Source organism: Oncorhynchus clarkii, chromosome 28, assembly GCF_045791955.1.
Source record: "Oncorhynchus clarkii lewisi isolate Uvic-CL-2024 chromosome 28, UVic_Ocla_1.0, whole genome shotgun sequence".
NCBI classification, from domain to species: domain Eukaryota; kingdom Metazoa; phylum Chordata; class Actinopteri; order Salmoniformes; family Salmonidae; genus Oncorhynchus; species Oncorhynchus clarkii.
The window spans coordinates 41982692-41998169 of record NC_092174.1 but is presented as its reverse complement, the minus strand read 5'-3'; the positions used below and the strand labels follow the sequence as shown (position 1 = coordinate 41998169).

The 15478-nt window shown below is 40.5% G+C and overlaps 1 protein-coding gene across 2 annotated transcripts; it reads right to left on the bottom strand.

Moving 5' to 3' along the window:
• Positions 1-1845: 1845 nt before the first annotated feature.
• On the bottom strand, positions 1846-9901 carry LOC139387132 (zinc finger protein 48-like). Of its 2 annotated transcripts, XM_071133155.1 has the most exons (5): positions 9442-9849; positions 5499-6206; positions 4985-5299; positions 4523-4933; positions 1846-4159 (listed from the first exon to the last, which is right to left on the bottom strand). In XM_071133155.1, the coding sequence occupies exons 1-5, from the start codon at positions 9704-9706 to the stop codon at positions 3162-3164; spliced, it is 2697 nt and encodes an 898-aa protein (XP_070989256.1). In that variant the 5' UTR covers positions 9707-9849; the 3' UTR covers positions 1846-3161. The 2 variants fall into 2 exon arrangements, with proteins under 2 accessions (XP_070989256.1, XP_070989257.1); XM_071133156.1 differs by having other exon boundaries at positions 4523-5299; positions 9442-9901.
• Positions 9902-15478: the final 5577 nt, after the last annotated feature.

Sequence of the window (15478 nt, the reverse complement as noted above, 5' to 3'; positions counted from 1 at the left end):
CGTATATTGCACAAATCTGGCCTTTATGGAAGAGTGGCAAGAAGAAAGCCATTTCTTAAAGATATCCATAAAAAGTGTCATTTAAAGTTTGCCACAACCCACCTGGGAGACACACCAAACATGTGTAAGAAGGCGCTCTGGTCAGATGAAACCAAAATTTAACTTTTTGGCAACAATGCAAAATGTTATGTTTGGCGTAAAAGCAACACAGCTGAACACACCACCCCCACTGTCAAACATGGTGGTGGCAGCATTATGGTTTGGGCCAGCTTTTCTTCAGCAGGGACAGGGAAGATGGTTAAAATTGATGGGAAGATGGATGGAGCCAAATACAGGACCATTCTGGAAGAAAACCTGATGGAGTCTGCAAAAGACCTGAGACTGGGACGGAGATTTGTCTTCCAACAAGACAATGATCCAAAACATAAAGCAAAATCTACAATGGAATGGTTCAAAAATAAACATATCCAGGTGTTAGAATGGCCAAGTCAAAGTCCAGACCTGAATCCAATCGAGAATCTGTGGAAAGAACTGAAAACTGCTGTTCACAAATGCTCTCCATCCAACCTCACTGAGCTCGAGCTGTTTTGCAAGGAGGAATGGGAAAAAATGTCAGTCTCTCGATGTGCAAAACTGATAGAGACATACCCCAAGCGACTTACAGCTGTAATCGCAGCAAAAGGTGGCGCTACAAAGTATTAACTTAAGGGGGCTGAATAATTTTGCACGCCCAATTTTTCAGTTTTTGATTTGTTAAAAAAAGTTTGAAATATCCAATAAATGTCGTTCCACTTCATGATTGTGTCCCACTTGTTGTTGATTCTTCACAAAAAAATACAGTTTTATATCTTTATGTTTGAAGCCTGAAATGTGGCAAAAGGTCGCAAAGTTCAAGGGGGCCGAATACTTTCGCAAGGCACTGTATATATATATATATAAAAAAATAGTCAGATTAATCGGTACCTGCTTTTTTGGTCCTCCAATAATCGGTATCGGCATTGAAAATATATATATATATATAAAACAATGACAATTACAACAATACTGAATGAACAAACACTTATTTTAATAGATCAATAAAATCAATTTAGTCTCAAATAAATAATGAAACATGTTCAATTTAGTTTAAATAATGCAAAAACAAACTGTTGGAGAAGAAAGTAAAAGTGCAATATGTGCCATGTAAAAAAGGTAACATTTAAGTTCCTTGCTCAGAACATATGAAAGCTGGTGGTTCCTTTTAACACGAGTCTTCAATATTCCCAGATAAGACGTTTTAGGTTGTAGTTTTTATAGGAATTATAGGACTATTTCTCTCTATACCATTTGTATTTCATATACCTTTGACTATTGGATGTTCTAATAGGTACTTTAGTATTGCCAGCCTAATCTCAGGAGTTGATAGGCTTGAAGTCATAAACAGCTCAATGCTTGAAGCATTGCGACGAGTTGTTGGCAAACGCAGTAAAGTGCCATTTGAATGAATGCTTAAGAGCCTGCTGCTGTCTACCACCGCTCAGTCAGACTGCTCTATCAAATCATAGACTTAATTATAATATAACAACACACAGAAATACAAGCCATAGGTCATTAATATGGTCAAATGCGGAAACTATAATTTCGAAAAACAAACGTTTATTCTTTCAGGGAAATACGGAACCGTTCCGTATTTTATCTAAATGGGTGGCATCCATCAGTGTAAATATTGCTGTTACATTGCACAACCTTCAATGTTATGTCATAATTAAGTACAATTGTGGCAAATTAGTTCGCAATGAGCCAGGCGGCCCAAACTGTTGCATATACCTTGACTCTGAGTGCAATAAAACACAAGAGAAGTGACACAATTTGCCATTTTCTTTTAACTAAATATGCAGATTAAAAAATATATAGTTCTGTGTATTGGTTTTAAGAAAGGCATTGATGTTTATGGTTAGGTACAGTCGTGCAACGATTGTGATTTTTCGCAAATGCGCTTTTGTTAAATCATCCCCCGTTTGGCGAAGTTGGCTGTCTTTGTTAGGAAGAAATGGTCTTCACACAGTTCGCAATGAGCCAGGCTGTTGCTGTATATACCCTGACTCTGTTGCACAGAACGCAAGAGAAGTGACACAATTTCCCTAGTTAAAATTAACTCATATTAGCAGGCAATATTAACTAAATATGCAGGTTTAAAAATATATACTTGTGTATTGATTTTAAAAGGCATTGATGTTTATGGTTAGGTACACATTGGTGCAACGACAGTGTTTTTTTCACAAATGCACTTGTTAAGTTTGGTGAAATAGGCTGTGAATCAATGATAAATTAACAGGCAGCGCATCGATTATATGCAACGCAGGACAAGCTAGATGAACTAGTAATATCATCAACCATGTGTAGTTAACTAGTGATTATGTTCAGATTGATAGTTTTTTATAAGATAAGTTTAATGCTAGCTAGCACCTAGCCTTGGCTCCTTGCTGCACTCGCATAACAGGTAGTCAGCCGTCACGCAGTCTCCTCCTGGAGTACAATGTAATCGGCAATTATCGGTGTCCAAAAATGCCGATTACTGATTATGAAAACTTGAAATCTGCCCTAATTAATCGGCCATTCCGATTAATCGGTCAACCTCTAGTAGCAACAGTGCTGAACTTTCTCCATTTATAGATCATTTGTCTCACCGTGGACTGATGAACATCAAGGCTTTTAGAGATACTTTTGTAACCCTTTCCAGGTTTATGCAAGTCAACAATTCTTAATCTTAGGTCTTCTGAGATCTCGTTTGTTCAAGACATGGTTCACAGCTTCTAGTGAATAGCAGAGCAGCTCTAACCAACATCTCCAATCTCGTCTCGTTGATTGGAATCCAGGTTAGCTGACTCCTGACTCCAATTAGCTTTTGGAGAAGTCATTAGCCTCGGGGTTCACATACTTTTTCCAACCCACACCTTGAATGTTTAAATTATGTATTCAATATAGACAAGAAAAATACAATAATTTGTGTATTACTAGTTTAAGCAGACTGTGTCTATTGTTGTGACTTAGATGAAGATCAGATAACATTTTATAACCCTAATCCAGGTAATTGCAAAGGGTTCACATACTGTTTCTTGCAACTGTATGTATAGGGAATAGGGTGCCATTTGAAATGCAAACAAATACGCTTTGGCCCTTGATTAACCTGTATGAAGTCTCTGATGAGCTTTCAGGCTGCTCTTCTGAGTGAAACTCTTACCACATATCTCACAGCTGTAGGGCTTCTCACCAGTATGAGTGTGCAGGTGTCTTTCAAAATGACTATGGCGATCAAAACTCTTTCCACAAAAGGAGCATATGAAACATCTATTTCTTGTGTCGTCTGTAGTGGCACTGGTTCCCTCTGTACTGTCAAAACTGTCTATGCCAAGGGCAAATAAAATCCCCTCTTGACTGTAGTTTGGTTCTGTGATGTACGCTCTCATTGCTGTTTCCTCCTCTACAGGTAGTGGTGACGGTGGTACCCGGTCCTGAAACCTAGGTAGTACTGTTCCATCACCATCCTCCCTGTTCCTTGCATGTAGAACCCCCCCTGCATACTGCTCTTGCTCAATCACATCCAACTTGTCTTTCTCATCCTGAAAAGACAAGTGTTGAAGTTCCACCTCTCTAGAAGCTGACGTATAGAACCCGTGGTGGTGGTGCAGTCCATCAAAAGGACTGTGATGGTATTTGACACTGGGTGAAACAGGATGGGAGTTCTGCTGCTTTGTCGCATCGGAGGAGCAACCTGGATTTAGTGATCCAGACTCCATATCACTGTGCCTCTCTGTGAAAGATCTACACAGCTGACTCTCCCTCTCATCACTGTGCCTCTCTGTGAAAGATCTACACAGCTGACTCTCCCTCTCATCCATGACATACTCTGGGTCGTCCTGGTAATCTGGTCGCTCTGTGATTTGTTGGTGTTGAGGTCCTGGTTGACTGAGTATCTGGGATTCAAACTGCTTCTCTTTCTCTGCTACCCCCACCAACCCCTGCCCCCTGCCCTCCTCCTCCTCACTGTGCCCGGAGCTAGGCTGTGCTTCACCAGGTGAGGGCTGATCCCTCGGTTCCCCTGGGTTCTCCGAGGGTCTAGGATAAACGTCAGGCTTTTTATCATCTAGCGGAGGTAGACCCGTTAGCATGTCAGCGCCGTCTGTTTGACAGGAGAAAAAAAGTATGGAGTATTTTAACAACATGGCAATTTAAACAATGAATTGTTTAACGTCATCTTAAACCACTGATAAAGAACAGGAAAACACTTTGTGTCCATCCCAAATGGCACCCTATTCTGTATGTAGTGTACTACTATTGATCAGAGCCCTTTGGGTCCTGGTCAATAGTAGTACACTATAAAGGGAATAGGGTTCTATTAAGGATGCAGCCTTATTTAAGCCTTATTTAATGATATAACGGGCATACTGTCTGTTAATTACAGAATAATTGACTGATTTACACTCTTAAGAGAGTTAGTTTTTCATGTATTTAAAAAAAATATATATATATTCTAATCTCTTACCTCTGTGAGTCTTCAGATGTCCTTTCAGGCTACCCTTCTGGTTGAAACACCTTCCACATATGTCACAACTATACGGTTTCTCACCCGTATGAATTCGCTGGTGTCTTTCCAGATGACCAACACGCTCAAAAACCTTCCCACAGAATGAGCAGATGAAGCACTTCTTGTCCTTGGTGACTCCTTGGAAGGTTTTCACCTTCCTTTCCGGAAAACTGGAGAAGATGGGAGGATGGTTCAGAGAAGCCCCGTCCGTGACCTGCGAGTTTGGCTGTACTGTACCGTCACTTGCTATCAAGAGTGTGTCTGAAGGTCCATAATGTTGCTGTCTGAGCTGTAAAATCATATCCTCGCTGACATCTACATATGGTTTCCCTGGAGATGAAGCACTGCTACATGACGCCTCCACCCTTCCTGGGACAGGAAGTACAGGAGAGTGATCAGTGAGACACTGGGAGTTCTGACCTGAACTGATGAAATATTCTGAATTGCTCGTCTCCATATCGTTGTCTGCTTGTGAACTGGACATCCACGGCCGGCCGTCTCTCTCGTACGTTGACAAGTCATCATCCAGTTGCTGTTCTGCTCTTCCTGCAGTCTGTTCTCCTGCTTTATGATCTAGTGTCTGGAATGCATCCTTCTCCTCCCCTGGCTCAGACTTCATGGGCATCTGAGGAGCAGTTTGGAAAACTTCGTACTTTCCGTTGCAACGCTCTTCCTCAGACTGACGTCTATCCAGGAGAGGCTTCTCTTCGTTGTTAGCTATCCCGTCCATCGATACTGTGTGGAAAGATCACATTTGATTGATAAAATATTGATGCATCGGTCATGTCCTACATTAACACCCTATTATAGAGGGTCTGGTCAAAAGTAGTGCACTACGTAGGAAAAAGGGTATCATTTGGCGTGTACATGGGAATGATCTGTTGTATAATTGTGTGCTATCTGCCGTCATTAGCTAGTGATTCTAGTCTCTTACCTCTGTGAGTCTTCAGATGTCCTTTGAGGCTCCCCTTCTGGTTGAAACACCTTCCACATAGGTCACAACTGTACGGTTTCTCACCCGTATGAATTCGTAGATGTCTTTCAAGATGGCTGTAACGTTCAAAACTCTTTCCACACAGTGTGCAAATGAAGTGTTTATTAACCTGGAAAAATCTCTTGGTCCTCGCTCTCCTTGCCGTATTGTAATTCGGGCCAAAACCGAATTCACTTTGAGGGTCTGGGTTTGACTTTACCGTGCCGTCGCTTGTTCTCCTGAGCGCTTCTGACTGCCTATGACGTTGTTGCTGTCGGAGTTGTAAAATCATATCCTCTCTGACATTTGACTCCAAATATGGTTTCCCTGGTAATGAAACACTGCTGCATGAAGCTGCCGTCATTCCGGAAGGTTCAGGAGAGTGATCAGGGAGACACAGTGAGTTTGTCTCCATATCATTGTCTTCTTGTGTACCGGGCATCCACAGCTGGCTGTCTCTCTCGTACGTTGACAGTTCAGCATCAAGACGATCCTCGTCTCTTCTCCTTGTAGTCTGCTCTTCCTGTTCACCCTCCCCTCCCGGCTCAATCTTGACCAGAGTCTCATCCACAGGTCCAACGCCTTCACCCTTTCCATTGCCGTCTCCCCCAGGCTGCAGTTTCTCAACGGAGGTCCTCCTCACACAAGTGGTACCATTTTTACCAGGCCCTGTGGAAATATCCAGTCATCAATATCCTTCATTGTTTGTTTTAACAGTAATCCAAATGGATTTGGATTATACACACACACACACTATTGTTATTCTTATCGTGTTCTTTTTTTTCTTTATTTGGTAAATATTTTCTTAACTCTTTTTAAACTGCACTGTTGGTTAAGGGTTTGTAAGTAAGCATTTCACGGTAAGGTCTACACCCGTTGTATTCGGCACACGTGACAAATAAAGTTTGATTTGAGGCTGTGGGCGATTGGGATCAAGGGTTGTAATGGTTTGTAAGAATAGATTATTTGATTTCACAATCCTACTATCATGATAGTGAGTAAGCCTCGTCCGAGCCAGGACGGCCCATAGGGCAAGAGCGTCCTGTTCCTATAGTGGGATGTACAAGTACAGCTAGGGGGCACATAGAATTTTCCACAGCAAACAGTAGAATAGTTTACTTATTCAATTGTTCAGACCGTCTCATTCTATGAGACAATAGAATGTTCCTCTAAGGCTCCTTCAAATTGCGAGTGCGGCACAGGGAGAGAAATACGCCCAGTCGTTGTAGCCTACAATCTTAATACAGTTGCAGGGGGCAGTATTTTGATGTTTGGCTGAAAAACGTAGCCAAATGAAACTGCCTATTTCTCAGGCCCAGAATCTATAATATGCAATATAATTGTCGGATTAGGATAGAAAACACTAAAGTTTCTAAAACTGTCAAAATATTGTCCGTGAGTATATGATATTGCAGGCGAAAACCCGAGGAAAATCCAACCAGGAAATGCTTCTTATTTTGAAAGCTCCCTGTTACATTGCATGCCTTCCCTCCATTTAAAGGGATATCAACCAGATTCCTTTCCCTATGTCTTCCACATGGTGTGAACAGTCTTTAAACATAGTTTCAGCCTTTTATTCTGAAAAATGAGCGAGAACGATCACATCGCGTCAGTGGATGGCTGTGTGTCCCCAGAGTTTTGCATGTGCAACAGCTTGGAGCAGACATTCTCTCTCTCTCTCCTATTGAAAAAGCTACGGTCCGGTTGAAATATTATCGATTATTTATTGTAAAAACAACCTGAGGATTGATTATAAAAAACATTTGCCATGTTTCTACGAACTTTACGGAGACTATTTGGAATTTTCGTCTGCCCGTCATGACCTGCACGAGCCTGTGGATTTCTTAACAAAACGCGCCAACCAAATGGAGTTTTTTTGATATAAAAATGATCTTTATCGAACAAAAGGAACATTTATTGTGTAACTGGGAGTCTCGTGAGTGCAAACATCCGAGGATCATAAAAGGTAAGCGATTCATTTTATTGCTTTTCTGACTTTCGTGACCAATCTACTTTGCTGCTAGCTGTTTGTAATGTTTTGTCTGCTGAGAGAAATGTCCTCACATAAACGCTTGGTTTGCTTTCGCTGTAAAGCTTTTTTGAAATCTGACACGCCAGGTGGATTAACAACCAGCTAAGCTGGTTTTGCTATATTGCACTTGTGATTTCATGAAAATTAAATATTTGTATTAATTTAATTTGAATTTGGCGCTCTGCAATTCAGCGGATGTTGACGAAAATGATCCCGCTAACGGGATGGGTGCGCCAAGAAGATAAAAGACGATGATCACGGAGCCTTTCTGGTGCTATTAGGCTACACTTATTTCTCAAATCCCAATAAAAATGGTGTCAAATGCACCATTTTATGAACAGCAGCGTCGTTAGCAGGCGCCAACGGGCGTTGAATACAAAGGGCTAAATGAGACACGGGTCGGGTGTAACAGAGAAGCCTACAATATATTCACAGTACATGATCCTTGGGTTGGCTGTGCGCCAGCGGAACACTTTTTTGGGGACATTCGAATCATCAATATGTTGCTATAACTAGCAACAAGAGATCCTATGTTTAGACTTTAGACTTTGATCTAGCTAAAAAATGATCCCAGTGGTGGAAATGCAGATGGGAAACCTTCCGCCTATTTTTTTCTTGCCAATATGCTGCATGAAGGTGAAATAAAATATATATTTTTTAAATACTTAAAATCAGTTGGTATACATCAAAATGCTTATTGCTAAATAGCACAGCTGCCTGATTTACTTAATTGAACCTTTATTTAATTAGGCAAGTCAGTTAAGAACAAATTCTTATTTACAATGACGGCCTAGGAACAGTGGGTTATAACTGCCTTGTTCAAGGGGAGGAACGACAGATTTTTACCTTGTCAGCTCGGGGATTCGATCCCACGCTCTAACCACTAGGCTACCGGATATTGACCAACATGTTATATTGGGCTCATTTCTTGAGGGGGAAATTATATTTGAGATGTCAGCATCGTGTTATGTTGGGAGTAGGATTTCCTTCTAAAAAGGTCACCAGAACTGACTTTCTCACAGTCACACCCCCCCCCCACAAAAAAAAACTGTTAGGTTCTTCCGCAACCCCAAACTAGGAACCCCCTATCTCCCAAATCAACCACTGAGTACAACCCATGGACAGGATTCTTGTCTGTTGTAGGGCCTTACTCCCAATCCATCTCCTTAATGTGAGTGCTAAACAATCTGTGTTCAAATCAATGATTTATATATACACACTAGATGACTATTAGGGGGTGCTGTGTTGAAGCCATCGCGCCTCCATCTTGGCTCTCCCCCACCATTGTAAAGAAATATTTTGGAAATCATAGAAAACGCATTTATTAATGTCTACATTCCTTTTTACAACAATAAAAATACTTAAATGCATGTCATTTTGTCCTTGAAACATTTCATTGAAATACTGTAGAATTCCATTCATTGCTATGGAGGACTGCTCCTACTGAGGAGAGCCAATATGGCCGACCGGTGGCTTCAAAGCCTCTCAATGGCCAATAAATAGCGTTTACAATCCAAGATGTATATATATCGTTTGCTCAAACCCTCAACCTTCCAATCTCAGGGCGTAGGCCTGCACTCTAACCACAAGGCCACGGAGTTGGTTATAATGATAGTCATTGCTATATTCCTCTCCCATCCCATTGGGCAGTCTGAGATATGACTGGAGGACATGAGGCCTTCAAACTGCACATTTTTTAGCCCAGGGCTAAATGCCGTGAGAACGTGTGTAGGCTGATTAAATAAGCTTAGTTACATTGTTTACCAGCGAAATGGTAATGTAATATTGCTAGAACCCTAATGTGACTTGCACAGTTAACTATTGATAATTGTTTGATAGTAAAAGTGAGTTAGTACCACTACTTCGACCCACCTTCTCTCCCAAGATTCTCAGCAGCGACTGATCGACCATGATGGATGCGTTTTCGAGGTTGAATCCCTCGAGCTTTTCGAAGCTCGCTGTCAAGTTGTTGTACATTATTTTTCAGGACGTTGATTTCATTTTCCCGTCGACACATTTCCACACGTAACACAACTATGCCATCGTCGACTACTTTGCTAATTTCTGAAACCGCAGCTTTAGAAAGTACCTCTATGATGGAAGCGATCTGAGCCCGGAGAGAAACACTGCTCAACATTTTCAAACGTTTGCGAAAACTAAACAGAGATCGGTCTGACTTCCGCAGAAGATTTAAACTTCGTGTCTAAGTAATATGCTAATAACGTTTTGAAAATGGTACATTTGCTAGCAACAATTTGATCCGTGTAGTTCTGAGCAGATAGCTACATGCACCGCTGTGAAGCAGGCAAGGATAACGAAGTACTTCCGGATCACGGATTTTCGGAATCCTTCAGAATAAGAGTCTTGTCATGTCTACTTTGTGAATTAATAATTAGGACGAAAATTATGGAAACTCTCCAGAATTATCTATATATCTTATTATTGTTATCATACAAAGAGTAATTAAAAATACTTATATTAGATATGTGATTTCTTTGTTTATTTTTTCAAGCCGAAATTGTCAACAATGTTTTTTTGTGTGTACTCAGGAGCACTTCTAGTTTCCAAATCCACCCAGAGTTCACACCCAGAGCATCGTCGGTGCTCATTTTGAGGCCCTTTAAGATCCAATAATCATCATTAGGATCATGTAGATCATTTACAGGTATGCCGTCAGTTTAACATTAACACGTCATCTACAGATCACATTGCTTCTATTGTTTCGCTTAAGCAGTTAGCTTCTCACCTAATCACATGCTAATAGTCGGAATTTGGCACCTCCATTATAAGGAAATCCAAGAGTGCAAGTCTGCTATGGAATGGAGTTTAATGTCATACTGGAAACAAACAAAGAGTAAGCTAAAATGATCAAATGTATTCCATTGCGATTAAGATATAGTCCTGAATTAGTCAATCAGCAGAGTGTTAAAGTGATAGTACTAAAGTGCAGACTGGACACTGGGTTTTATGGACACAATCGCTAGTTTTTCCTGGACAGTGCTATATTTGTACCATTGAGGGCCAGTTTCCCAGACAGATATTATGCCTAGTCCTGAACTAAAAAGCTTGTTCAATGATGATTCTCCATTGAAGGTGCTTTGTTCAAACTCATCTGTTTTGTATGCTATGGACTCTAGTGAGTAGGCTGGACCCTGGTTCATCGGTTTTGTATGCTATGGACTCTAGTGAGTAGGCTGGACCCTGGTTCATTGGTTTTGTATGCTATGGACTCTAGTGAGTAGGCTGGACCCTGGTTCATCGGTTTTGTATGCTATGGACTCTAGTGAGTAGGCTGGACCCTGGTTCATCGGTTTTGTATGCTATGGACTCTAGTGAGTAGGCTGGACCCTGGTTCATCGGTTTTGTATGCTATGGACTCTAGTGAGTAGGCTGGACCCTGGTTCATCGGTTTTGTATGCTATGGACTCTAGTGAGTAGGCTGGACCCTGGTTCATCGGTTTTGTATGCTATGGACTCTAGTGAGTAGGCTGGACCCTGGTTCATCGGTTTTGTATGCTATGGACTCTAGTGAGTAGGCTGGACCCTGGTTCATTGGTTTTGTATGCTATGGACTCTAGTGAGTAGGCTGGACCCTGGTTCATCTGTTTTGTATGCTATGGACTCTAGTGAGTAGGCTGGACCCTGGTTCATCTGTTTTGTATGCTATGGACTCTAGTGAGTAGGCTGGACCCTGGTTCATCGGTTTTGTATGCTATGGACTCTAGTGAGTAGGCTGGACCCTGGTTCATCGGTTTTGTATGCTATGGACTCTAGTGAGTAGACTGGACCCTGGTTCATCGGTTTTGTATGCTATGGACTCTAGTGAGTAGGCTGGACCCTGGTTCATCGGTTTTGTATGCTATGGACTCTAGTGAGTAGGCTGGACCCTGGTTCATCGGTTTTGTATGCTATGGACTCTAGTGAGTAGGCTGGACCCTGGTTCATTGGTTTTGTATGCTATGGACTCTAGTGAGTAGGCTGGACCCTGGTTCATCTGTTTTGTATGCTATGGACTCTAGTGAGTAGGCTGGACCCTGGTTCATCGGTTTTGTATGCTATGGACTCTAGTGAGTAGGCTGGACCCTGGTTCATCGGTTTTGTATGCTATGGACTCTAGTGAGTAGGCTGGACCCTGGTTCATCTGTTTTGTATGCTATGGACTCTAGTGAGTAGGCTGGACCCTAGTTCATCTGTTTTGTATGCTATGGACTCTAGTGAGTAGGCTGGACCCTGGTTCATCGGTTTTGTATGCTATGGACTCTAGTGAGTAGGCTGGACCCTGGTTCATCTGTTTTGTATGCTATGGACTCTAGTGAGTAGGCTGGACCCTGGTTCATCGGTTTTGTATGCTATGGACTCTAGTGAGTAGGCTGGACCCTGGTTCATTGGTTTTGTATGCTATGGACTCTAGTGAGTAGGCTGGACCCTGGTTCATCGGTTTTGTATGCTATGGACTCTAGTGAGTAGGCTGGACCCTGGTTTTATGGACACACAATCGATTATGTACGGTGCAATATTTATGTCCGGAATGAAAAAAGTACTGCATTTAAATGTGATTCGTCACTTTTTAAGGGACACAAAATGATCAGTGACGTCCTCTGGGTGTAAACTGTGGATTTGGAAACTAGAAGTGCTCCTGATTAGAATAAATCCCCCTTTTAACTGTGACACAACGTACAGGAAATTGTCTATGGTGCAATGTGGTATGTTCAATATGAAGAAAAAAAAATGATTGGATTCAAGCCGATTGGCCACTCTTTAAGGGCCGCAAAATGAGCACCAATGATGATGGGTGTTTAAAACCTGTGGATTTGGAAACTGGAGGTGCTCCTGAGTAGAATGGACCCCCCTTTTACTGCAACACAATGTACAGGCAATTATGTATGGTGCAATATGTATGTCTAATATGAAAAACGTACTGAACATCATTCAATACGAATGGGCTAAATAACACTGTGATATTATTAAACGTTAATTATAATATTTATGTTATACAATTTTTAGTACAATTATAGTTATTATATATATTTTTTTATGTATGACCTTAGCGGCATATAGGCCTACTATATAATAATAATATAATTATTAACAGTGGCATTATAAAGAATGTTTTGTTTGAATTACTGGTGTTACCATAATAACTATAACTATCTAGTGATCATTACTTCCAATACTGTTTACAATATCGGCAATGCTATAATATTATTTGTGACACTAAAATGTTTATATAGTTAAACAAAATTCTAAGTCTGTTAACATTTCCTAATAAAAATGTTACAAAAGAAAAAGCTTAGTTGTGGGACTTTTATTTCGAAGGGAAATCGCCGAGTTAAACGCCTTATTCTTGCTAGGTCTTGCTTATTTTTGCTGGCTTCTCAGCGCCTCAGAGCTCATCCACGCCACAAAGTAAAATAGGGGGAATTATGACCGCAAGTGTTGAAAGTAGTCAACCGTAAATAAGGGAGATTATGCGCAAATGAATTTGAGATCTCTTTTTTTTTTATTAGACGAAGCAAAGACAAATAACATGACAACAGGTTCAACATCTTTAATATTTTATATATTAATACTTAATATTTTGGAAACCAAAACCTTCTCAGTACAGTTGGACAATATTTCCGGTTTACTTTATTTTGAATCCCAAAATACAAGAACTGGAAATGTGTTATTTAGGCTGTGGGCAGGACGTGGACGTGTTCGAGAGTATCAAAACGACTTCAGGTGACTGTCGACGGACTGATCTACAAATCACATTGCATCATAAATAAAAACTCATTTATATTTGTAGGTCAGACAGTCAGTCACGATTTACCAATGATACATTGCGGTTTTGATCCTCTCGAGCGCGGCCCATGTGTTATAACCGGCTTTGCCAAATCAACCACTGAGTACAAGGCTTTGCCTTGTGGCTATAATCATGTCACCAACATGATACGAATGTCATAACGCATGGACTCCAGTGATTGGCTACCAGCAAACTATAAACGTGATGTTTTTAACGTTCATTTAAAAAGGGTCCCTGCTTTCTGGAATCTTTGGGACGTCGAACTCTGACATCCGCCCATGGAACGTGAAACTTAAAATTATTAAAGCCCCCATGCAGTCTTTGGATTTAGTTTTTAAATCATCAATTTATGTCTAATCAATTACTGTGTGTGTTTTTATAATTTATTTTCACTGCGCCTCCATGGGCTACTCAGTCTGATCATGTGATTGTTAGGAAACAAATTTGAATATGAAATTAGATATTTACATACACAGTCCTGATTGGCTGATAGGATGGTCTAGAGCCCACTCCCATTACTCTTAAAAAAAAGGGGGAGGCACAAGGTATTCAACCTGTCAGTTGTAGCTGGAATTGGACCCTGAAAGTGACCATCTTCCACAGGTGGGCAGGCTACTTTGTCTTGTCATCTAAACAAACATTACATAATGCCTCTTATGTCATTGTTGTATCGTTTTCAATAGGTGCAGGAGCACAACAACCTGTTTATACATTTGGGAATGTTTTCTGCTGTTAAAGGTAAACAAAGCAACCAGACTGCAATGAAAGGTTGTCATTCTTCATAAATGATCATCAGTTATTTACATAAGATAATAAACCGATAGTAAACAAGGTTATAGTGAAGGTTATGTATCTTCCTTAGAAGTGGTTGTTTTACATGTGCACTCACAGGTGTTCCTGTGAGAAGAAAAACAGATGATGGTGAAAGTAAGAGTGTGTTGGCTAAACATGATCAGATAAGAAGGCTAGAGCGGCATCGGAGTAGTCATCAATGGTATAAAGTACAAAAAAAAAAACAAGTGGTTTTATTTACATTGTCATCACCAGCTTTCTCCAACACTGACAATACACATATCCTGTGGTAGGAAAGGTAGAAGAGTTAGTATTTCACGCACACAACTACACATAGCTTCTCAACTACACTTAGCTTCTCAACAAGAACTTGCTTGGCGGAATCTGTTGTGATATGGGATGAGGAGGGAAAACCTATCGGAGAATAGATCTTCAAGAGGATGGATGGTGACCACTGCTCCTAAACACATTACAAATGTGTTTTTATAATATCAAATCAAATTTATTTATATAGCCCTTCGTACATCAGCTGATATCTCAAAGTGCTGTACAGAAACCCAGCCTAAAACCCCAAACAGCAAGCAATGCAGGTGTAGAAGCACGGTGGCTAGGAAAAACTCCCTAGAAAGGCCAAAACCTAGGAAGAAACCTAGAGAGGAACCGGGCTATGTGGCTATAATAGTCATACAGTCAATCATAGATAGACCCATAGCCCCTTGAATCGTAACTTCCTTCCTACTAATCGGTTGTAGGGCATGTTTCAACCACTACACTCTCTGAAAAAAAAGATTATAGAACTTTTGTCCTCTTAGCAGAACAATCTTGGGTCGAAAAAGTGCCTTAGAAAAGTATTCAGACCCCTTGACTTTTTCCACATTTTGTTAGGTTACAGCCTTGTTCTAAAATGGATTCAAAATATATATTTTTCTCATCAATCTACACACAATGCCTCATAATGACAATGCAAAAACTGTTTTTTTAGAAATGTTTGCAAATTTATTTATAAAAAATGTAAAAAAGGGAAATATCACATTTATACAAATATTCAGACCCTTTACTTTAGTTTATTAATTCGACCATTTAAAAAAACAAGCACACATAAAACTTAAAAGCCATACATGCACATGAATAAAATCATCGAGGACAACACACAATAAAGTCTGTGACTTACTTCCATTGTGGTCCTCTTGAGACAAGATGGCTGGACAAGATGGAACACAGAATGGCAGTGAAATAATAAAACAAAGACATAGAAGAAGAACATCTATCTCATCAAAAACATAGAAGAAGAACATCAATCTCAACATTCCAGTTACATCATAAGGGTTATTC